Genomic DNA, 24,697 nt, shown 5'->3' with positions numbered 1-24,697 from the left:
CCCTCCCCAATTTAAGGCAGGGAGATATGGACACATTTCAGTATACTTAATTTACACCTAATGTACACTCTCGTTTGCGCCTTTATATTAATTTAGACATTTATCTGATTTAATTTCATGTTAGACAAAAAAAAATTAACAACTAGAACCACTAGACATACCTTAGCCAAATCCTAAACTCTATGCATCATCTGTTTTCTCCTAGAGGTTGCCATCTCCGGTGTCTGATGGATATATTTTTTACTGTTTCGATATCCAGATCCAAACAAGGCCATGTACATTTCGCACAGTAAATAATTTAGAGAATGTTCGTATATCTGTGCCACGATCTACACCAACTCATATGCACAGAAATCATCGTTTTCTGCAACTTCAAAGGACAAATGGGTCTTAGTACTCTTACATTTTCTCAACTTTTTCTGCTCAAAAAACAGTTCTTTTTTTTTTTTTTTGCCTTAAAGGTTTGTAAGACTTTGAATTCAATGTTGTGGCATGAAATTTTGGTGTTAGATCTGAGTTTCTCGATTCTGATATTAATGTGGTCTGATCAGTGAATGCGACAGATGAACCCTTGAACTGTAACTATCAAAGCATCAAACGTCACATGCATATACTATAGTATGTGATACTGGTGCAAATAACCCCATCCAAGATCGGCCCACCAGTTTTTTTTTTTCTTGGTTTTGATTAGGAAGCATGATAAATAAGGCAAACCAAAACCCTTTAAAATAGGGTACGGTGACAAGTGACAACCTACCTCGTCTTGGGACAGAAATCTGGAGGGACCTCTCTTATGGATGTTTTTTTTTGTTCATCTATTTCTGGCAATAATGAAACAAGTTAGTAATGTTATCGTGGCAACCTACCCAAAAAAAATATATATATATATATCAAAGTTTAGTATTAAGTAAAGAAAAGGGTAAGAGGGGTGATGTACCAGGTTGGAATTTACCCTAGTTTCTTCTATGAGAATGTGCAGTCGTGTTCTAATGATTGCATTGATTTATATTAAGATTAATTTTGTACACACTGAAAGTGTATATATATATATATACAATCAAATTTGGATGCATGATGACTAAATTTAATTTAAATTTGAAATTCGATATGTGTATGCATTCAAATACGATAGTGTATATACTGTCAATATATTAATAAGATTCGCACATATCATATTACGTAAAAATATACAATAATCCTTGACATGAATAGTACTTCGTTATACACTTGAAATGTGTATACAGTGTCATATAAAAAGTACAATATGTATGTAAACTTATACTAAATTTTGTAAGAATTAGTTAACATCCAGGGCAATACACTAAACCATAACCAAACTTGTCCCAAGTGCGGTTACTAAAGTGTTAGTCACCTTATAAAAATGACATGGTACTGACAGAAAAGAGTGATTTATTTTAGCTAAGATGGAAAATATAGAATTAGTGGGTGGGTTAAGGCCATTTCTCTAAACAACTCATGATCAGAGACAAAAAGCAACGATTTATTTTTAGGCAATCAATAGTCCATAAGTGAACCTTACTCATGTTAGAGGATTAAGCTTATGTTCTTTTTAAGGTATAAATCTTGATATTCTTTCTATTTTGCCTTTGTAGATATAACATCTCAAGTACTATGATTGAATATTTGAAATTCTAATTTATAAACTATTCCTGTATCTGAGAATAACAACCGATGGAAAGGGTAGGGCACTTTAATTGTAGTACCTTAGATAAGACATCCATATTCACTATTCAGGAAACCAATATAAAAAGTTTAAGATATAATTTCTCAAGAGCAAAAAATTTGGGTTCAATGTGCATTTTAGGACACATTTTATTGCTAACAACAATATACAAAATTGCTCCAAAAAAAAAAAAAAGCTTTGTACAAAAATTTTTACTTGTGACTAAAGCTAGTACTCGCTTGTAGTACAGTTAATTGTGAATTTAATTGGCTTTGATATTTTTGACCAAATGTACAATAAGTTGTATGGCATCATAACATGAATCAGCCATGCAGACTCAAATGATGTCAATGTTCATAATCGAAAAATGTTCCAGCAATAAATCAATCGGAAATAATACATGATTATGACAAGACATTGAGCCCTAATATGCTGCTAAACTAATCAATAGGGGCAATATGGATCATATCACATTGTAATGGAGTTCAATTTGGCAGTGAAGGCAACTTCATTTATTACAGAAAATATAAGTAATTACATTGAATATATGCATATATAAGATCTCAAACATATATAGACTACATATATAAGTCACTTTTTTAGCTACATATGGAATTCACTTCCCTTCTTACGTAGGATCATACTTGAAAAGATAGTACAAGGATACTAAGGTATGTGTGAAGTTCTTCCCATTTGTTGGAAGAATTTTTCACAAAACTCAGTATAGAGTAACGCGAGGGGAAAAAAGAAAGCAAAAAAAAAAAAAAAAAAAAACAACAACAACAACACTGATCACTTAGCATCCTCGTCTGTTTTCTCCATTGTAGGATGATATAATATGAAGCTTAGTAGAACCCACGAGATTTCTGAGTCCCTTGATCTCCTGCATCCGGATGGTCCAACTTATTGGCTTGTTTGTTGCCATCAACCTTGAGTCCAAAGTGGATATGAGGAAAATGTGCCCACTGCAATACGGAAAATATCATTTTTCTTCATCAGAGTCCCTACCATGAATGCCCTTTTTTCATGGGCAGAGAAAGAAATCTGTCATCCAACAGCTTGCTTTGGTTGATTTGTTATCATGTTTTTTTCATTTAGAACAGGGAAGAAGAACCTAGACTTCTTTTGAAAGTCAGCACAAGAGTTTAATGGCCAAAAAAAAAAAGGTTGCAAGTAATTCAAGATGTCTTGAAGTTGGCCATCTCAAATTTCTGTACCTTTTGACCTTGAATTCAATGTTTATAAACGTAATAGCCACGGAAAATAGGGAAACCTATGTGGTTTTTACATCTACTCATGCAATAAAAGAGGTGATATCAATTAGTAGATGAGATACAAGCAAGATTGATGAGAGTGTACTTGAAAATATAAACATGCACTTATTATTATTGCTCCCTCATCCCATTTTATACATCATAGTCAACTTTATACACAGTTTTAAAAAAGAAAAAAAGATTTGATCAAGGCACATCAGCTATCAAAGAATGTCATTCCATTATTGCCTTCACTTAAACTTTAAAATTTTGTTAGTTGAGTTTGGAATTAAAAAAAAAAAAAAATCACAACTATCAAAGAACAAAGATATATACTTTGCAGCATGATTTATTAAGAGAAAAGTTGAATTTCATTTATTTCTATTTTAAACTGGGACTTTAGAAACCAAGACGTATAAAATAGGATGGAGACAGTATATTTAACATAAGATGGTTCTATAGATGTAAGAAATGTTAAATATTTTAAAGAAAATTTAAGGTGGTGCACAAGTGAGGGGAACTAGACCTTGGTTTTGGTTTTAGAAATTAGGTTTAGTTTGTTGAAAATTCAAGTTTTTCTGTGAATGGGTAAGATAATCCTAGTCTCTCATGCTCCTAGACAGTAATTAGAGGCACACTTTCCACACGAAAGATGACTAATTAAACATCAAACCAGCATCATTAATGGTTAATTAAATTTGAAGCTAAAGATATTGTGTTCTTAAATGGCTGGACCTAATCACAACAAGCGAGATGATTCTGTATACATGTTCTAGCCATCTGACATGATGAAATTTTAATACAAATAATGGTTTCAAATATGCAAACTATAGAGTTTTATTGCTATGTCAACTCCAAATATGCTAAGGAATTTATAACCTACATTTATATTGACATCTAATTCTGTGCATCCATCATAGGAATTATTAGTGCTACTTCATCATTACTGAATTGCATCGATCTCTTGTCAACTTATTTAGTACTTCATCTTAGTTTTTTTTTTTTAATTATTACAATAGTTTAAAATCCCCACCAGAGAACTAGTGCTACAATTGAACAGAATATCACTACTTTCAATTTAATGTTTACCACATACTTGGATAATGTGCAAATAGACTAGAGAACTTAATGTGTAGATCAAAACTGTGCAACCAAAGTCTGTATTCAAACTTCGAAGAGTATAGTGTTTTGTTTTAGACAGCTGAAATGTTGTTCTTGCCCATGTTTTATCAAAACTATGAAGCTTTTGAAGAGAAAAGAAAGCAAATTAAGGGGCAAAAAGAAGAAAAGGTAGTTAGGCACTTCTGTTGAAAAAAATTTGCCAACAGCTTCTCTTACTCAAAAAAAAAAAAAATTTTCTGACAAAAGACATTTAGAATTCTGTTGCAACATCTAGTAATATCATAAGTAATTGAACAAGAACAATTTAGAGTAATTTTTTAAAAACTTTTCCCTCATCTGGTGATATGCATTGGTACAATATGGGGGCAGTAACAGGAATCATTGATTCATCTTTTTTTTTTTTTTTTGCAATTTTATCCAAAAAGAATTGTCTTGAAAAAGGAAATGGTTGTTTGTGCTTCTGAAACAACAAATGCATGTTTCATTATGTTATCAAACAATAGATATGGCTACCTTTATAAATATCTAACCTTAACAGTATTGTTCTGGGTAAATATATGTATATATAAGTGTGTTTTTAGTAAAGTTTTTGTAACTTAATCAATGAGATTAAATTTTTGCTTTGTACTAAAGTATTAAGTCGCCCAAAATTATTATAGTCCAGTGTTGGAATACCACAGGATTTATAAAAGAAAAACTCTTTACGTGGCATGATACGTATTGACCAACCATTGGTATACTAAAATTTCACTTACTGATGAAAACTTGAGCATTTTACGTTTTGTTAAATGTTTATAGTAGGGACAAAATATTCCATCTTCTACCAAAGAAATGTAATTTAGTGTGGACAAGAAAACATAATGATCTAGATAGTTAATTCTTTGCACCAAGTATGATAGAAGCATAACCAAATCCGGTTAATAAAAGTTGACTATTTCTGACACCTATAATCTATGTATTATTACATCTAAACCGAAATTTTGCTCCTTGTTTATATAATTGGAATGGCCTACAAGTAAAAAGTGACCATTGGAGCTCAATTTCCTACCTAAGATAGACCATTTCTTATCTGTTTGTTGTATATAAAAGGTCTATAAAATAGCTTCTTATCCTGAAATGCTAAGCTTTTGTCATAATAATACCATCTAGCAGTAGATATCATGGATATTGTTCGACACAAAGTTATTTGTTGGTGCAAGTAGTCACTCTTTTTTCTTCGTTTTTAGGTAGTGCAAGTCTCTTTTACTTGTGCCAAATGTAGATTTCTCCTCTTCTTATAGCTGCAAATTTTTTGTCTCTCATATCTATGTTAATTATGTAAATTTTCCCCAGAAGACTCTAACTACCCTACCCTAACCATGGGCAGAACTAAGGGATGGCGAAGCAAAACATTAGAAATATTTCAAGTTGGAGTTATCATAAGCACATCACATTCAAACAATTCTACAACGACTACTATTTTGACACTTACTACAAGTGTTCTTGTGCCAAGTCAAAATATTAATAAAAGTGCCTAGTAGTAGCCAAACAACTTCGTAAGAGGCAGCAAGATCTTCTATAATTCGACCCAATGCAATGCAACATTTTGTTAAAAATTTACTAATTTCTTGCACATTGTAATTTACTAAGAAGATGATCACCCTCTTTCGAGACATGATTTTCCTCGTAATTTTAATGCTAAAACAACACTTAATTGCAGCCCACTCATAGCAGTGGCACACATCAGTTAATTTCTGACCAGACTCTCATTATATAGTCAATAATATCTTGGTAATACTTACATTTTTTGCTGCAGTGCTAAAAGCTTCCCGGTGGCTAATTTCAGGATTGCTGGCCTTTATCCTTTGTATCTCTTCCCTGTTAAAAAAAAATGGAGGAAATCAAGTCTGTTTTTCTTTTCTTTTTCTGATCTCCTGTTTCAAATTTCTTGCACTTGAACAACTATTAATAACAATGATTCTCATCATAAGACCATATATTTTCTTACCTAGTGAACTTTTTAATTCTTGCTGAAATTCTTGAATTAATACAAGATGTTTCTAATAAATTTGCATCAAACTTACTTGATAAATCTGTTATATGCAGAAGGAACCCTTTGTCTTTTCTCTGGGGCTGCATAATGCATGGGAGAAACAGTCGCAGTTAGACTAATTTGACTAGAACGAAATGTTCAAATAAATGAATTGGTCTACTAGTGCATATAAATTTGCATCCTAAATATTGTTCTTACACTGAAAATAACTAAGAACATGTGCCTGATTTTCTTTGTTTTGTACTAATTAATGATCAACTGGTGGAAAAGTCGATTAAAAGTTATGGTTAAGAGCATAAACGTGAAAATGATAGGACAACACTCCAATATTAAAGGGATCAATTTGTAACGATTTTCAAGATGTGATTCCACCAAGGTGGAGTGAAGCAATTTCCTCATTATAAAGCTGTTCAAGTCTCTTGAAACACACTAGTGTCCATGGGTACAAAGGATGAAAAGCGTCCTATATATATGGTCAATGCCTAGTATGTCAACACATAACAGACAATAGGAGAGAGTGAATATCGATGATCATGCAGGTAACTCGAGGGTATTTTGAGTTCTACTATTAAATGCAAATAACTTTGTGTGAGTTTTGTGAAATTCAAAATTCACCATTTCCCCTACATGAATTCAAAAAATCATTTGAGGCGAAAAAAAATGGAACATTTGTTATTGGGTCTGGTTTACTGTCTCATTAACCCTAAAAAGTGGTTAGATGGACAAAGTAGAATTTTCTTGCACAAAGGACAAGGTATACATTTGATAGTGTGAATATTTATGTATTTCTTGCTTGGTAATGCCCATGTCCGTATTATATATGTCATCTAAATCCAAAATAAATTCCATCACATTCTCCGGATAGAACCCCAAAAAATTCTAGTGGCACAAGAGTACCATCCCTATGTGGCAAAGCTGGCATTAAAATCACTGCCTGCTGACTGAATGCTCAGAGAAATAAAGAGGTAAGTCTGATATAAAAAGTGATTATGGCAAATTCTGAAAGATGCCAATCTCACTAGTGAGTTGGATTGAAGTGATATGTCACAATCGTAGCAGTTCATTAGTGAAGCAGAAATTCAGGTGACCTTTTCAGCCCTATCCTATATTCATTCATCTAAATTCACTTGATGACAAATGACAAGTGGCATTCCCAATGAGATTTGTAATTGTAGGATTTTTTTTTTTTTCAAGTAAATTTCTTTAATGCCAAAATAGTACTTATTCATTCAACTTTCACCCAGCTAGTATCCATTTTTGAAACTATGACACTAGATGAAAATTTGATGTACACTGCCAGGAGTAAGAATAAATATTAATATGGACTCTTTTTTAACAGATATTTCAGTTGGTGCAAAATTTTTCTTTGGTTTCTTTTGTATTTTTTGGTTTTAAGTGGTAAAGTGCTCAGATGTTTTGTGGGTTGAGAAGGGAGAGAGAAAGCTTACGACGAATGGGAGTGATTCTTGGCTGATCATGCTCAGCAGAGTCGAATGGAGTAAACTTGTTGCATTTGGAAGAAGAGCCACTTTCTTTAGTAGCATCTTCATTGTTGATCTGTTGTTTCTGCAACTTCTTTCAACCAAAACAAGACATTGGCATTAGTTTTGTTTTTACTCAACACAAATGCCATATAATACAAGCTGCCTGAACCTAAAATGTAGTAAAATATGACCCCATAAAATTGGTCCAAACTTTTTCTTGAACATTTTTAACTTGGGCCAAAAAAAAAAAACAAGAATTCAAAGCAGGAAACATATAATAAGAAAAAAGTTGGAATATTCAATTTGGAAAAGAAAGTTAAAAAGAGAGAGAGAGAAAAAAAAGGAAGCTCATTACCCACATTTCAAGAACAAATACCCCTCCACACACCCCAAATGAAATAAGACATCTCTGAGCAAGATGCAGAAAACTTGACTGAAGTGATAAAACCAGCGTCATGTTTTTTTGGGGGGTAATAAAACCAGCATTACTTAATAGTGAACTTCTGTTTAGACAGATTAGCAAAAGGAATTACAACATGTGGGAAGAATCTTGAACATGAGAATCAAGTCAAAGGAATCATTATATGTTGCAAGTTTAAGGTACCATAGACACTGAATCTTATGCATTCTCATCTATTAGTAATATAATAGTACTGTATATCAAGCAATGCAACATACTCTTAGGTTTGTTAAAAAATACCACAGTCTCGTTGAACTTGCTAGGAGACAAACTAGAGCCTGAATTCTATACTAGTACTACATAATGTGCTAAAAAAATACCTGGAGATCTTGTGTGGGAAGAGTCTGAAGCAACGCTCCCACATTAACCGACAGCAAATTTGCACAATGCCCGCATCTCACCGTAACAATGGCGAACATACTGCTGCATGGAACACTAACCTACCAACACACATTTGCAGTTTGTAGAGAAAACTAAGTTAGACCCCTCAAACAATGTAACCATTTCTATTCTTTTTTTTTTCGTGAAAAAACCTCCGAATTTCTTCTGTTTTTCTCTTAAGATTCATGTTTTCCCAAAAGGGTCATTTCTCAAAATTCATGCTGATTAATGTACAAGAATGTACAAAGAAGGGAAGAAATAGTGAAAAATTAAAGGAGAGAGATAAGGAAATTTTGATTAGATCTTTCTTGAAGGATAAAAGTAGAGGAAGAAGAAGAAGATAAATATTTTTAGTCTTCTTTTTTTTTTTCCCCTCTCTCTCTCTTTCGGCAGCATGGTTTAGCTTCTGCTCTGATATTTCTTTCTTCCTTCATTTGCTGCTTTATGGAGGAGAATGGAGATGGATAAAATTCGTTAGTGTTGCTTTCAGAATGTGAAAAACGAGGAGGAGTGGCTACTTCTTGGCTTGAAGCTAGCTGTTATCATTGATCAGTACTGATCATTTATGATGATCACGGATGATAATAAGACATTCAAGAAGAGGCCTCTCATGACTCTCATTACAGTCACATTGTAATAAGTACGCTGCTTATGTTTAAAGAGCTTCACAATGTCCATTCCTCCCCTTCCCCTTTTCTTTCGGTGCTCCTGACTTTTTCTGACACTTGATGACAGAGAAAGAGAGAGGCCAGCAACGAAAATGACATGACTTGCAATGAAAAAGAGAGATATCAGATCAAGTGTTTTTTTTCTTGGCTGTTTGACTGTCTCAATTTGTTAAGTGGGCTAATAATAACTTCAATTGATTCCAATTTCTTGAAATATCTGCCTTTGATTCATCGTTTTGTGGTCTTGCTCACCATATATAAGACCACATATATATGCTCCTAAAGGGGCTTCAACAAAAGAGATATCTTATGATGAAATCGCAGTTCAAAAAGGGAAGGAAACAAAGCAGTTGTAAATTGCAGCCATGATTTTCTTTTGGCAGCTCTCTTCTCATATTCTTGGCTAAAGAAAGCTAGCCAACAGTAATGAAGATCTTCCACAGTAAAGAAAATAGCCCACAACTAGGTAATGATCTGCAACAAATGATCATTTATGCTTCAGTGGGCACAGAAGAAGCCATCCATCCATCTCCCCCACCACCTCAAAGAAAACAACACTCACATAGGAAGTGAAGAAGGTAAGATACCATTATTTCTTTGTTTATCTGAAAATCATCCTTGTTTCTTGGCTTTTTTTAAAAACAATAAGAAAGAAATCAAGAAATTAGTGATCTAGTACAATTATCAATGAGTGGTGACTGCAGAAGTATGAACATGAAAATGCTTAGAAGACAAGGTGAGTAATAAATTGGAGAACTAAATGATCGATGGCAAGGTAACAGTGGCATCAAATTTAATACACAGGCAAAGACATGCAGTTGGCATACTGTTGAAAGGTAGGAAGGAAAGATCGATTGATGTAGGTAGAACTTATGACGCCAAGAAAGAAGAACCCTAAAATCTTATCTGCAGCTAGCCCTTATGTCAAATACATTTGAGGGAAAATTAGATTCCTTTTGGTTAAAGACATAGGACTTGCTACTTATGTAATAGATCATTAAATTTCTGAACTTGAAAGAGTTAAAACTTGAATGAAAACTGCTTCTTTTTTCCAGCAACAGCTTCATGTTTTGAAGCTGCAAACTGAACTGAATACACAAAACCTCCTTGTGAGTATGAAATATATAAGCTTTTTGAGGACAAACCAAATCATGAGTTGCCATAAAATATCACTTTGACCGGGAAAAAAAGTTGGCAAAATGAATTCAACTGACTCCATCATTTGCGTTTCTGGTAATGGAATCCATTTAGCTTGTTTGCGCTTCTTAAATTTGTGCAATATAGTTTTGAAAACTTTTTTTGAAGTAAATGTGTTCTCTTGCTACATGTTTCTTGATTTCTACTTACCATCACCCGTAAAAGCTCAAGGACCGGCAATGATCAGAGACGGTTACATGTGGATTGATTCAAACTACAAGCACTAGAAGAAGTTTAATCTTTAAGATTGTGAATTAGGCCACGGTTAATTCTTGTAACATGCCAGCCTTGACTATTGAGCTAGCATATGCAAAGCTAAAGAAATACAGAAAGAAATCAAAAAAAGTATACGTATTATACCGCTAGAATAGTGTTGCAGAAATTGCAGTGCACATAGCAAACTCGTTCAGATGTGATATCCATTGACATTTTAGCCGAGATTCGCGGATCGCCGGACAAAGAAAACCCTCTTTTTCACTAAAGAAGATGAAGCAGCAGGCTGTATTTGGTAGCAAGCTATATATGTAGCTATATGCAGATCAGGAAGGAATTGTGTGCATCAGAAATTTTTAGCACAAAGACAAACAGAAGAAGGAGAAGGAGGAGAAGGAGTTAGGAAAAGCCAATTCAGTGGGAAAGAAGAAAAGGAGGAGAGGGAAAGATAGAAATGAGGGGGTGAGATAAATATGGGGTATGTAAGTGCAAAACAAATAAGTGTACAAAACTCAAAGATGAGGATGGGACTGATCTGGTGGGTAATGGGGCAAAGGGAGGGAGTGAAGTGGGAGTACGGATGTAAGAAGTGGCATTAAGACTTTTTTGTTGTTTGTGTCAAGAATAAAAAAAAAACCCAGAAACCAATAGAAAAAGTAGTGTATATATCTAAGACATGAAAAAAAAAAAGGAAAAAAAATTAAAGGGTTTTTTGGAGAAAGGTGGAATGTGGATTTTGGAGTGAGTGAATTTGTTAAACCAAAAAAAAAGACAAAAAAAATAGCGTATATATCCAAGACATTAAAAAAAAAAAAGGAGGGAGACAGCGAGAGAGAGAGAGAGAGAGAGAGAGAGAGAGAAGAAGATTTCAAAGGGTTTTTGGAGAAAGGTGGAATGTGGGGAAGTGAGTGTATATGTAGAGAAAGGTGCAATGTGGATTTTGGAGGAAGTGAATGTGTAATTTAAATTTAAAAAGAAAAAAGAAAAACGAAAAGTACTGTATATATATACATATAAGGCATAAAAAAGAAGAAAAGAAAAGAAAGAAAGAAAATGAAAAAGGGTTTGTGGAGAAAGGTGGAATGTGGAAATTGAAGTGAATGAGTGAATGTGTGCAGTGTGTGTGGGGAAGGGAGTGTTATGATTGAGGGAATGAGTGGGTGGGAGGTATCCATTTTACTTAACCATCTTGGGCATCTGAGTAGCGGACGAGGGGGGCGAGAATTAATGCTTGGAATGTTTGGGGAGTAGAGAAGAGATATGGAGATGCTTAAGCCCTAAGAGAGAGGGAACTGTGAAAGAGATGGCTAGCTCCACTTGTTCACAGCTTTGCACAATTAATGCCTCGTACCCATAGTATTTATTTTTCTGACCTAAATTCAATGTGTTGTATGATACTTCATTGTTTAGCATAGTATGGTTAATTAAATATATAAATCTTTTATGCACTGTCAATGTATGCACTGTCAATGTATACACTAACGAATATAGATATATGCCATATATGTAAAGTTTTGTGTTTAAATTCAAGTTAAAATGATGTGACTTGTATTTAGACTCCTTACTATCAAAAAGATTAATCTTAATCTAGCTGTATTTTAAGTGAGATAATGATATTCACATTTTTATTTTGTTTCTTGAACACTTACTGAATTTTTTTTCCCAACATTACAGTGTCTATACTCTACAATTTTCTCATTTTGCATTTTATAACTCTGTCTTTTTGTGTTACAAAAATTTTGGATAATACTCTCTTTTTCTTGAAACCTATTATTGGTTTAAAAAAAGGGATAATTTCAGAAACCTCCCCTGAGGTTTCTGACAGTCTCAAGGACCTCCCCTGAAGTTTCGAAAATCCCTTATACCTCCCCTGTCAGATTGTTGGGTCCCAAAATGACTTGAAAAACGTTGAATTGACACAAATATCCCTGCTGTTGAAGTAATATATTCTGATAATAACATGAATTAATTAGTGAAATGAGTAATAAAAAGGATTAAGTAACTTAACTGGAATTTGATAATAAAATGAATTGCTAATTTGGGCTAAGAGAAAAGGCGCCAAAAATTGCATCAAACTAGCAAGCTTTTTGGTTGGACTGTATCTTGCATCCGATAAATACGAATTCCTAGAAAATTGCCTAGAAAATTTTCTAGAAATTTATTTATCGGATAAAATAAATTTAAACCCATTGTTAAATAAAAGACCAGCTCTTTATGGCTTTCGTCCATTATACTTACAGAGTACCCATTTTCCTTCAATGCGAGATCATGTACCTTGCATTTAACAAATGCAAGGTCATGTACCTCAGTTTCCCATCATTGTTTCGTATGATGCTTCCATATTTTGGCATGATTTTTCCGAAAAAAAATTATTTTAATTCAATAAATTTATTTTAATTTCGGCATTCAATGGGTTCAAAATATGAGATTTTGTAGATTTTGAAGTTTAAGGAAGGAATATTTGAAGTTTAACGACCGTTATACAACTTTCAAAACAAACAAATTCATTCTGCTATTTTTTTGGGATAATTTCATAAACCAAATCGCGGTCACTTTCACAATAGTCATATTTTTTCATAAAAGACCAGCTCTTTATGACTTTCCTACTTTATAAGAACAGAGTACCTATTTTTCCATAAAACACCAGCTCTTTATGGCTTTAGAATGAAGGGTTAAAATGTCGCTGTCTCTATTACTATCAACTTTTGACTCCCTATTTCTTCCATCCCAACCAACACCAGAACGAAATACCATTATTTGCAGCATCTTCAATAGAAGTAAAAAACAGTCCGATATTCGCATACCCATTGCATAGCCTATTTGTGAAGATGACAAAGTTTTTCAAGAATAGTAAATTCACTTCAAGGGTTGAGATTTGTTCCTTCAAAGACAGAATCAAATTGTTTTCAAACTTAAGCAGATCCTTCAGATTTACCAGAACACAATCAAAAAATTTCACCAGAACTTCACCACTCATGACATTGTTTGGTTCTAAGGAATGTTTTGCCCAATCAATAAAATCTTCTCTTCTCCAATTTCCACCTTGGAAGCTTCAACCTTTTCAAGCAAATCATCTACTACATGATCTAATTTCTCGTTTAGACTTTCAGATCTTGGAAAGCTATTGCTACTATTTGTGAACCTGAATTTGGGACTTTGAAATGAGAAAGAAGATGTCCGATGAAGGTGATGGGTGGCGATTGATTGAAGAAGAAGAGATAGAAAAACTGATGAAGAAGAAGACTCTGGTTTGATAAATATTGTCTGAGGGAATGAGTTGAGGGTTTTGTCCAAAACCTCCCAATTTACTCGGGAATGATTCCAAAAATAGCATTCCAATAGGCTTAACCCAAGCAACAAATAAGGGATTTATTCCATTTTGTGATTCCCAAACCCTTTAACCAAGCAGCCCCTAACATAAACATCCTCACTAATGACAATCTTGAGGGCAGAGGTGGAATTTGATTATTTTCTCTCTCCTGAAACACATTTTGTATTCATTGTCCACCTCAATTGGGTTGGACCTGAAACTATCTACTTAGTTTTAGGGGAGGTATAAGGGATTTTCGGAACTTCAGGGGAGGTCCTTGAGACTGTCAGAAACCTCAGGGGAGGTTTCTGAAATTATCCCTTAAAAAAATACTAAAGGTGATCAATGTTGCTAGTTGACCCAAAAAAAAAAAGAAAGATAAAAAAGCATAGTCAATTTGGAGTGTCAAAAGAGGATAGTCTATCACCTCAAAGATTTCCATCAAAATGGAATTATAAGAGGAATGTCAATTGCCCAAACTAATCAATAGTATTATTATTAGTGTTGATTTTTTACAAATATAATTAAGTGCCATTGTTTGGTAAAGGCAAATGTATTTTCAAGACCTTGAGAAGAAAGGACACAAATGTAAGCTACTTTTTAAATCAACATAAATTGTCCCATAATACATGCCCATTGTCCAATGGAAGTGAAGCATCAGCAGGCAAACTGCAAAGGAAATGCTTAGACATGACTAGGGCTGGTGACGACTCGAGCTGCTCGCGAGCTGCTCGCGAGCAGCTCGAGTCAAAGCTCGGCTCGAGCTCGTGTTGACCGAGCTCGAGCCGAGCTCGAGCAGTTCGTTAAGATAAACGAGGCGAGCTCGAGCCTTCGTTTCTTAGGCTCGATAGCTCGACGAGCCGCTCGTTGGGCTCGAGTAAGTGTGAAATTACAAAAATACCCTTGATTCAATTAAAATTTACATGTTCTCTGTGCACTAAGCTATAATCGATGTTCAGCCACTGAGGGTAAACTTTCCTCCTTCCTTCACTTAGGTTAACTTGTATGCTCTGCTGACTCCTTCGATTGATCTTCTTCCTCCGCCACCGACTGTCCCAAACTCCCAATTTCCACTTCCGTCACTGCCATTGCTGCTACCGCTAGCTGCATCTCGAGTTTCTTCACTTCCTCCCACTTCAGCCACAGTCATCGGTGCTACTGCTAGCTGCATATCCACCGCTTCCGCCATCTCCACTTCAGCAACCTCCAAGCCGCGCAAGAATCTGAGTGCGCAACCCACTGCCGGAGGCTGACTGACGGACGAGGAACTGGAAGGTGATCCACAGTGCCAAGAATCTGAGTGCACAACCTCCCAATCTGATTGCGCAACCTCCTTTAGCAACCACCACTTCCGCACTTCCGCCAGCTCCGCTTCAGCTCCGCAACCGCAAGTGCCAACTCGACTAGCACTTTACTTTCCCTCTTTTCTTGCACCAGGCTGACTGACGGACTCTCCAAAGTCCGAACCCAACCAGCTTCCCGGCTCATCCCCATCTCCGGGCTTTGTCCCCAGCTTCCCTAGATTTTGCAGGTATGAACTGACATTGCTAATTCTATAAAAAGGTTAAATCTTATTAAAACAGAGGTGTAAATATTAAAACATAAGCTATTTAAACAGTAATCCAAGAGAAAGGAAATACAGGTAATGGAGAAATTTTGCCAAATCGAGGAATGAAGGTTCATAAAGTCTGCAATTGAGAAGTTTCAACCCAAAATAATCCCAGTTCCAGAATTTAAGTCCAAAGTCAGTAATAGCAAGCTTCCTGGATTTACATTCGGTCTTACAATTTCTTAATTTTTTTATTTTATTTTTTTGTTTTTTCAGAAATTGAAGGATAAACAAGAGATTGTGTTGCCTATTTCTTGACTTTGGAGATGTTTGAGGTAATTTACCTTTAATTTCCTATTTAGACTTTGGTTTTCTTTGATTGGAATTGTCATAAAGATGTGCTGATAAGGAGGGTTTTGGTTGAAGATGCAAATGGTGGCTGTTTCCGTTTCTTATGAGGTCTGCTTTAGTTGGTATGTTTCATTCTGTATGAAAGGTTGTGCAATGGATTTATTGGAAAGATTTGATCTTTTTCAGTTTGTTTGGGTGGTCTGTTTTGAGCTTCAAAGATTCCATTTTGATTGTTTTCAAGCATGTTTAAGTAAAGCAGTCTTAAGTTCTTTTGTTGTGTGGTTGCTATGCAGACTTTGTTTTTCTCAGTATATGGTTTCAATCATAGGATAATCTGCTTTTTGTCTTGGATGTTATTGTTGTATTGGATTGATTATGTAGTGATTTTCTTGAAACTGCCATTGGCTTGTTTTCTTTAGGCTCTGAAGTTTCGGTTGTACAGCTTTGCTTATTAGTTAGGCGCTATTTTATAACATCCGAATACACATGATGCTTTTACACTAGTGTATGGTTATATTTGTTGAGTTATTGTGATTGATCCTTCTCAGTATTTACAGTTTCAATAGAAAGTCGTGAAATTTGTTGAGTTGTTTGAAGTTATCTGATTTTCATTTTCCGGGCAGGTTCTTCTGCAAAGATAATTAATTTTTGCCCAAGTTTTTTTTTTGCTTTCTCTGTAAAATGGGTAGAGGGAGACTAAAACAGCTTAACGAAATTGGGGCTGGACTTTCGTGCCTATATATCTTTTCAATTGGATGTATCTAGCTGTCTACAACAGATATTTTGTGTTGTAAATTTGTGATAGCTTGTAATATTTTGAGCTTTGGCTGAAAAATTGGACTAAAAGACCTGTATTTCCTCATATAATTTCATTTTAATGAGTATATTTCTATCTTTTGAAGTTCTTGATGGATTGAAGAAGCTCTTGCATGTTGCCTGCAGGTTGGTTCGTAGATCCATTGCTGGCATTAGGGAAGATTACAAAGGTAACCTACTGAGACTGAAGGGATGTGTCTTTTCAAATATGTGCTGAGACAATTGCTAAATATATTCCTGATCAGTGAAGTTATCATAATTTGTATTAATGGATTTTTGTGGACATTTGGATAATTTGTATTAGTGGATAATTTTTGGATAATTTGTATTAGTGGACATTTGGACATTTATGATTGTATTAGTGCATAATTTGTAGGCCTCAAAATCAAGAATATGTGAAAAATTGTAGTTATTTCATGTGCAAATTTTGTCAAAAAATGGGGAAAAAATGCTGTATTCTTGCTTAAAGTTTCAGAAATTTTCGAGCTATTTTCGAGTTCGAACTCGAGCTCCAAACGAGCTAGAATTCGAGCTGCTTTCGAGCTTCATGCGAGCTAGAAAATCGAGCGAAACTCGAGCTATTCGCGAGCCAGATTTCGAGCTAAGCTCGCGAGTCATAAACGAGTCGATCTCGAGTTTTCCTTTTCTTACGTCGAGCCGAGCTCGAGCTCTATTTTTCGAGCTCGACGAGCTCGAGCTCGAACTCGAGCTCTCATATAAATACGCCTGACTCGACTCGATAAGCTCAAAACTCGACTCGATTCGGCTCGTTTGCACCCCTAGACATGACACTATATATGCAGCTGCTATGCAATTGTGGAGATTTGACTGCGTACACGTGCCATGTTTACACGTGACTTTACATGCACTGATCATATGAGAAGGAAATTTATTTTCGTTTTTGGTATTTTTATTGTAGATAAAGACAAAGACAAAAAAGGCAGTAAATTATGGCTCCTTTTGCATTTCTAAATTGCAAATTAGGATGTCTTAATTACCGGCGTGCTTTAATAAGATTCATGTCTTAACATTAATTTGTGTTTAAATAGATACTGAAATAGGCTCCATCTGCTCTATTTGGATTGAAAATTATTTTGAAATAATAATGCAGTACTTTCTGAAGTGTGATGTATATATGAGACAAAAATGTGGTTAGAAAAATAAAATAATAATTACAAAATGTATTTATCATGTAAATAAAAAATTGAGTATCCAAACAAACCAAAGTCGATGTATGTGTAATGTTACTTTCATGTCATTATCTGACTGTATTGAATCCTTTGAAAATTCTTTTCCAACTTTTATCGATCATTTGTTGCTGGACGATTTTCAACAATTTTAGTAATAAAATTTTTTTATCAAAAAAATGTAAGTGTCTGCAATTTGTCTAAGTCGACTTATGTATGATATTCAAAGAATGTACTTTCCGTATATAAATTTTATAGTAAAGTCAATAGTCTATAACAAACGTACAAAATTGAAATGCTGTCATTAGATTTTGCTTGAGATACAGCGAAACAGGGTTATTTTTTGCTTTTTGCTTTTTTTTTTTTCTTTCTGTGGGTTCTGATCCAGCCTGGTTTTTCATAGAGGAGGGTGGACCAGAAGAACCATCCCCCAAGTTCCTGAAATTTAGTAAAGGCCTCCAATATTTCTAAATATTTTGCCAGAAGTCCCCTTTGCCCTCCCTAAAATTTGTCGTCAACTTTCATTTGCCATCAGTTTGCCTTGGGGAAAACCTACTCATTACCATTTCTCCAATTGTATTTCCACATGATCTCTAGTTAATCCCCTACAAACTATCCAATGCATCCTGTCAACTCCATATGGCTTTTATCAAACCATTATATTTTTCTTCTTCTACCAATGTTTGAAGTACAAAATTTCAAGGTCAGTCAATTGATCCATGTATATTGTACTTATTTTTATAAAAAAAAAAAATTTCTCGTAGAAAAAGGATAGAATTCAAGAAATGCGGAGGAAGAAGAGATATTAGAATCTAGAACTTCTAAGGTCTGGAGCTGTATATTTATTATACTTACAAAATTAAAACTTTACTCCAAGCTTGACAGCTGAAAGTACCTAGTTAAGTTATGGGTACAAACAATTGAGTGGACAAAGTGGATCGTAGTAACATGACCACATTCACTTAATGTTTGGGCAACAATAGTACAGGAACTGGCCATTGAGTAGGATTTGACCACCAAGGCTATAGCTGGTGTTCATATTGAAGCATTGTTTGAAGCATATCAATTATATGTGTATATTCTAGACCATCTTGCAACATCTTTTTTTTTTTGGCCAGTATATCCTAATCTAGGGGAAGGGGGAGCCTAAGAAGACTTGTGTTAGGGGTTAATGGATAGCCAGATTCAACTAAACCAAGAAAGTGATGTGATTCTTAGATTTTTTTTGCTGTAGGTGAACCTCACCTACAGCCCAAGGAGGGACTTAGGTCCCTCCCTAGTGGCTACTGAGCTAAGCACAGTGGTTTGCAACATCCATTTGATGGTGAGACAAAGAAGGTTGTTATTTGCAACGCTCAGTGGTTTGCAACATCCATTTGATGGTGAGACAAAGAAGGTCCATTTGATGGTGAGACAAAGAAGGTTGTTATTTGCAACCTGAAAAGCGTATTCATTACATGCAGTTAGGCACATCCCCTCTTTTAAGATTTCTTTGCATGTTTTTAGTCGGTTAAAAGAAAGAAAATTTTTCTAATTAGCTCAATTTGCATGAAGCTTAATGAATTCCTTGCATGGTTACATAATAAAAGAGATATACCCTTCCAAAATAAGTAAATAAAAAGAGATACCTATTCTCGTAGCTCTATTAAGGTTTACCACCAATTCGTATTCTTGAACTATTGAGATATTGATGTCTAACACCCTAAATTGTTATTTTTCACATTAAATATTGATTCTTGAAATGAATGAAATTAGCAACTTAAACATTAAATCAAATGGAATTATAATGCAGGGTTGAAGTGATAGTTAGAAACTCTATTGTATTTAAGTATAAAATTAATTTCAGTATGGATTAGGAAACTTATTAGATGTTAAAGTGTTTCAAATGAAAAGGTCAGTGTTCAAGTTGTCAAAACTCAATACTTTGAACGGTGGGATGGCTGCCACACAATTTGTTCTAATCTTCCGGGCCCCAACTACAAAATCCAGGCACTGAATTGTAGTTTTGTATTAATATCTCCAACTGACAAAAAATTTAATTGATATGACCAAATATCAATTAATTAAATTGCTCAACTATCTATCTTGAATAAATCACTTTTGAGGCTGATTGATGTGATTTGGTCGTCCTTTTTTCTTTGAACAAATTGAATATCCATTTTATTTTGTTAAATCAGTCGAGGCTAATGTCCCAAATTGAACATCCATCTTAATAACAGATCGAGAGTTACTGATAATGTTGTAGAAAAAAAAATGAGAATCAATAATCAAATTTTAATGTCCCAAATCCAAGTCTTATAATTTAAGAAGGTGAATTAGGCTAAGTTCGAAACTAATCGATGCCATCTCGAGACAAAATTGTGAAAACAAAACAAAAAAAATGGAGCTAAAATATTGGTATATGCACAGGAGCAATAATGCTATGCAGTAGTGGAATTTAAATACTTGGTTTTCTTTTCTTTTTCTCCCAACACATTACCCAAATTTTCTTCCAAGATAAAGTGTTCAAAAATAAAATTTAAAAAATGAAGTGAAAGCGCATCTATAATTTAAAGGCCCAAAGTAGAATTTAGCCAAAAACCAACACAGTAATGGAACTTGGATATATACGAGATTTTCTTTCTTTCTTTCTTTCTTTTTTTTTGCAAACACATGACCCCAATTTTTCTTTATCCTGTTTTTATGCTTTTAGCTGCCCCGAAAAAGGCCCTTTCGAGCATGTCTTATAGCACAAACAGTACAATTGAATAATGTAGAACATGCAATGAACAAAATTTGCTATGAAACTCGTACAAGGCAAGAAGTCCCACGTTGAAGAAATAGCGTCACATTTGCCAGAAATGTTAATGCTAGAGACGTAGTGTGGTTCACACTTACCAAAAACAAGCCATCACCTTGTCCATGAACGTCGCTTACATGGTTCTTTATATGGAAAAATGACAAAGCTGTTCGTTCTTGAAAAGTCATGTCATGTTTAGTAATAATACATTACAACATGCATTGTGGCTGCATAGTTCTTCATATGACAAGGAATAGCAACTAATGTAACGAAGAAGCATTAAACACAAAGAAAGCATCATGATAAGAATTAGGGTCTCTCTAATGGTTACCCGTTAAGATATATTTTAAATATCATATTTTTGAAAATATAAGATTAATTAAAAAAAAAGTAAATAAATATAAAGGAGAGTAGGTAAGAATGAAGAGGAAACGTATATAAATGCAAGGATAGATAGTAATTGTTTGTGTGCGTATATACATTGTCGGTTATATAAATTTTAAATGTGTTAACGAGTGTCCATTGATTACTTGTTAGAAAAACCCTAAAAGTTGTTGCAAGATAGCATGAAAGTTTCAATTCGCGTTTGGATTGCATTTTAAATTGTAGATAACTTCATAATTATTTGTTCGTTTGGGCTTTTACATTTGAAAATGGAAATACTTTTAGTGTAACCATTACAAGCCAATTAACTTCTAAGATTACCATTTTAGAAACCCTGCAATTAATGCACTTTTCTTGTTACTTTAACCTAAAGGTAAAGATCATATTCTTGTATAAGCCTGATCATGAGGGAAACGTTATCTTTCTTGTTTTAGATAAAGTGTTTAATGTTCACAACGCCTGTATTCTCTATCTTAATGCTTATTCCCCTTCTCCTTATGCATCAACTTGAACTAGAAAAGCAATGGCAATAACTTACTTGGGTAAGGAAGTTAAAAGGGTAGGGGAGCAAGTTTATTCATAAAAACAGTAATACTTTTTTTCCCTTTGTTGCTCCAAACAAAGATTAACTTTTTTTTTTTGGGTAATAAATGAAATTAAAGAAATAATGTCGTTCATTCTTGATGTGACACACGCACTAGGATGCAATATTATACAGAACATTCACCCAAAATTTTTTACACTTTTTTATCTTTATTATAATTATCGAAATCATTGTGTTCTAGTGACCTTGGACAAAAATCTGTAGTTGAAACTATTCGCTGGACAGGAATTGAATGAGTAAAGATCCAAACCATTTTACTTGTTCCAATCAGAAAAATGGTCAATGCATAAATCATTCATCAATGTTGTACCCTCAAAAATGATAAAGTTTCCTTGACTTGCAATGAGAAATAACATGATTTGAACCCCCAGCTGTGAGCACACTGGTCCTGCTTTCTGCAAGGTTTTGGCGTGATCAGCTGAGAAGAAGCGAAAAACAAAAAGGTTTCATCAGTTAGTGGCCAGCATAAACATGGCACCCAAAAATCTTAAGGCCTAGATTTTGTTTTGAGGACTTTCAAGTAAAAAGGAGTCGCTGGCCAGACAAGTAAGTGCAAAGTATAGCACCATTATATACTCAAAATTCCAGCTAAAAGAAAGGAATAATCCTTTCTATGCTAGTGGTTTACACACAAGCTATGGAGTATGTCAATCAAATGTGTAAAAATGCAAATTCAAATTAAGATTACTTATCATTCGTTTAAATTAAAACCTATTGCTGATTATTTTTAGTTTGGGAGAGATTCCAAGTCTTACAAGGAAAAAGTGAAAAGAAAAGAGCTAGATAGTCGAATTAATTAATCCACAGATAACTCGTCCTCTCTAATTTTTGTGCAATCAATTTACCCCAAGTCAAGCCATTGGCATTTAGCCGTAGGAGATGTCAAAGTGGAACGTAAAATGAGAAAAATGGGATCTGCAGTCGAGGAAAAAATAACCCATTTGATTGAACACACTACCAAAAAGATCATTTCGAGCTCTAGGCTTTTTATTAGTAAGTTTCATTTAGTTCAAGGAACGAGACAAATAGAAAAACCCAATTCGATTGGTAATATATCTATGATAATCTCCATTTGTGGTGGAATTTATTCCCTATAATCTTATGAACCTATAATCTTAATTCATAAGTATTCATCATCAAAACAAAGTGTATATGGATGTCGTTAGGTCTAATCTCCTTTTACCTACAACGGTCATTTTATTTTATTTTTGTTCAAGGAGAAATTCTATAACCTTACACAAAGAAAAAAGAAAAAAAAATTTAAGAATCGAATCAAGAATCTCATGGTTATCTAGTCATATCTCTACTAGCAATGGTTTGCATTTTGGAAACGGGTGTTGGAGCCATCGAATTTTTTCAACTACTAGACCAACTCAAAATGTTGGACAAACGGGTATATTGTGTATATCGGCACAAGTACTATACACGCAAGGAATAAGCGAGAATCAGATTTAACGGACCATTCTTTAATTTGTTACTACTTAAAAGTTCTTTGAAGGGCATATGGAGGGTAGCCAGTTTTAGGGCCAACTTGGAAGAGATAATGCTCTTCTGAGTGGAGTCCAACGTTTTGTCAAGAATCAAGAAAATGACATTGCAGGGCAATGGGCTTCAAAACATGGGCTCCAATAGATTTCCAATTTGTGGTTGCTATCGAAGTTCACTTAACGTAATGGTTTTTTTTTTTTTTTTTTTTTTTTTTGAGGAACTTAACGTAATGCTCAAAAATAATTTGTTGTTATTGTTCCGAAAATGTAGTTCAGTTTGTAGAAACATTAGTTAGGTATACATTCATTCTCTAATTCGACTGTCTAGCTCTTGTGGTTTTTGTGAAGCCCCACATGTATATATCATTGAGCATTGGCAATTTCTTTAAGATATTAATTTTATTGTTGACAGCAAAAAAAATTAAGGGATAATTTCAGAAACCTGCCCTGAGGTTTCTAATAATTTCACTTGGCTCCCTTAAGGTTTCAAAAATTATACTTACCTCCCTTACCCGTTTAAAATGACAATATTAACTTTAATTTTTCAATAAAACTCCCTAGTTGCCATGTTTATACAAAGGATGGATTTTATAATTTTTTTTTCTTTTTCCTTCTTATTCATTTCTCTAATATTTTATTAGAATTATGCAAGAACTATTAATGGTTTCCCTAATATCTATCTAGATCAAACGTTAAACGAGTAATTTTTTTTGATAACTTTTAATATCATCCAATTTTTAGTAGCTCTTTTTTTGGTATCAAAATCAAGAATAATTAAAAACAAATGGCCCTAAATCACTACCAAACTATGGTAGTTCCATCACTAAAATAGTCCATAAAATTTTATTTAAAAAAATAGTGCATAAACTTTTATTAAAAAAAAGATAGCACTTTTTTCTTTATATTAAAAAGAATCTATATCCCTAATAAAGCACTATAAACAATAGCCTATTATATCAAAAGATTTATTGTTATAGTTGATTATCAATTAACAAATATTGGCATGAAAAACTTGAGACTCTTTTTCTTTTATAATTGTGGCAAATATTTTACAATTGTTTAGAAGAATAAATCAAACTTTATAAGATAAGGGCATTTTAAGGTATTCATTAAATTTTTGACCCTATTTTAAGGTTTGGTTACCAAAGTGTCAAATCAAGAGAGGTAAGTGTAATTTTTAAAACTTCAAGGGAACTAAGTGAAATAGTAAAAAATCCCAAGGGAGGTTTTCCAAATTATCCCAAAAATTAATTATGTTAATGGCATAATTTCTGAAGTGTTACTAAAGTGGAATTAGAAACTTTATCTTATGTTTGTTAGCATTCAAGATAATTACAACATAAATTGGTTAGGAATAATTAAGTGCAAGTGATTAGTATGAACTGATGAGGAGATAAGTTTATATTTTTTATTCTTGAGTTTGTCACATTATTAGTAGTAAGAATATATTGAGAAGTTAAAGAGACTCGGTCTCTTTGTTACATATATTTATTAAAGCCTTAAAAGTTAGAACATTAATAAACTTTAAGGTATTATATTTATTCTTGAGTTTGTTACAAGGGGGTTAGCTCAACCTTTCATTAAGAAGATTGTGGGGAATGGCTTGCAAACAAATTTCTCGTTTGACTTTTGGCACCCCGTTGTTCCAGCATTTTTCTGCTCAATTGTTGTCTAGTTTTGGCTGCAAAAATCAGGATGTGGTAGCTAAATGTATATATGATGGGCAATGGAGGTAG

General features: G+C 33.9%; 1 protein-coding gene and 1 long non-coding RNA gene across 4 annotated transcripts; one reads left to right on the top strand and one right to left on the bottom strand.

Moving 5' to 3' along the window:
• Positions 1–2,173: 2,173 nt before the first annotated feature.
• On the bottom strand, positions 2,174–11,280 carry LOC113704859 (putative axial regulator YABBY 2). Of its 3 annotated transcripts, none has more exons than XM_027226739.2 (6): positions 10,642–11,280; positions 8,356–8,475; positions 7,540–7,663; positions 6,123–6,171; positions 5,841–5,916; positions 2,174–2,649 (listed from the first exon to the last, which is right to left on the bottom strand). In XM_027226739.2, the coding sequence occupies exons 1-6, from the start codon at positions 10,708–10,710 to the stop codon at positions 2,530–2,532; spliced, it is 558 nt and encodes a 185-aa protein (XP_027082540.2). In that variant the 5' UTR covers positions 10,711–11,280; the 3' UTR covers positions 2,174–2,529. The 3 variants fall into 3 exon arrangements, with proteins under 3 accessions (XP_027082540.2, XP_027082533.2, XP_071912935.1); XM_027226732.2 differs by having other exon boundaries at positions 7,540–7,666; positions 10,642–11,240; XM_072056834.1 differs by having other exon boundaries at positions 2,497–2,702; positions 7,540–7,666; positions 10,642–11,246.
• Positions 9,238–16,866, top strand: LOC113704877 (uncharacterized). Its single transcript, XR_003451720.2, has 4 exons — positions 9,238–9,662; positions 14,800–15,335; positions 15,630–15,688; positions 16,647–16,866. It is a non-coding gene; the product is annotated as an uncharacterized lncRNA (long non-coding RNA).
• Positions 16,867–24,697: the final 7,831 nt, after the last annotated feature.

This window comes from Coffea arabica, chromosome 1e (genome assembly GCF_036785885.1).
Source record: "Coffea arabica cultivar ET-39 chromosome 1e, Coffea Arabica ET-39 HiFi, whole genome shotgun sequence".
Taxonomy (NCBI): Eukaryota; Viridiplantae; Streptophyta; class Magnoliopsida; order Gentianales; family Rubiaceae; genus Coffea; species Coffea arabica.
Note: the sequence above shows the minus strand (reverse complement) of the source record. Positions and strands in the feature narration are given on the sequence as shown.

Excerpts from the sequence above, each read along its gene's own strand:
- LOC113704859 (XM_027226732.2), bottom strand. The coding sequence starts at position 10,710 with ATGTCAATGGATATCACATCTGAACGAGTTTGCTATGTGCACTGCAAT. Across the intron at positions 8,476-10,641 it reads TCTGCAACACTATTCTAGCG|GTTAGTGTTCCATGCAGCAG; the intron begins GTATAATACGTA and ends GTGTGTTGGTAG. Across the intron at positions 2,650-5,840 it reads TTAGCACTGCAGCAAAAAAT|TGGGCACATTTTCCTCATAT; the intron begins GTAAGTATTACC and ends TCCGTATTGCAG.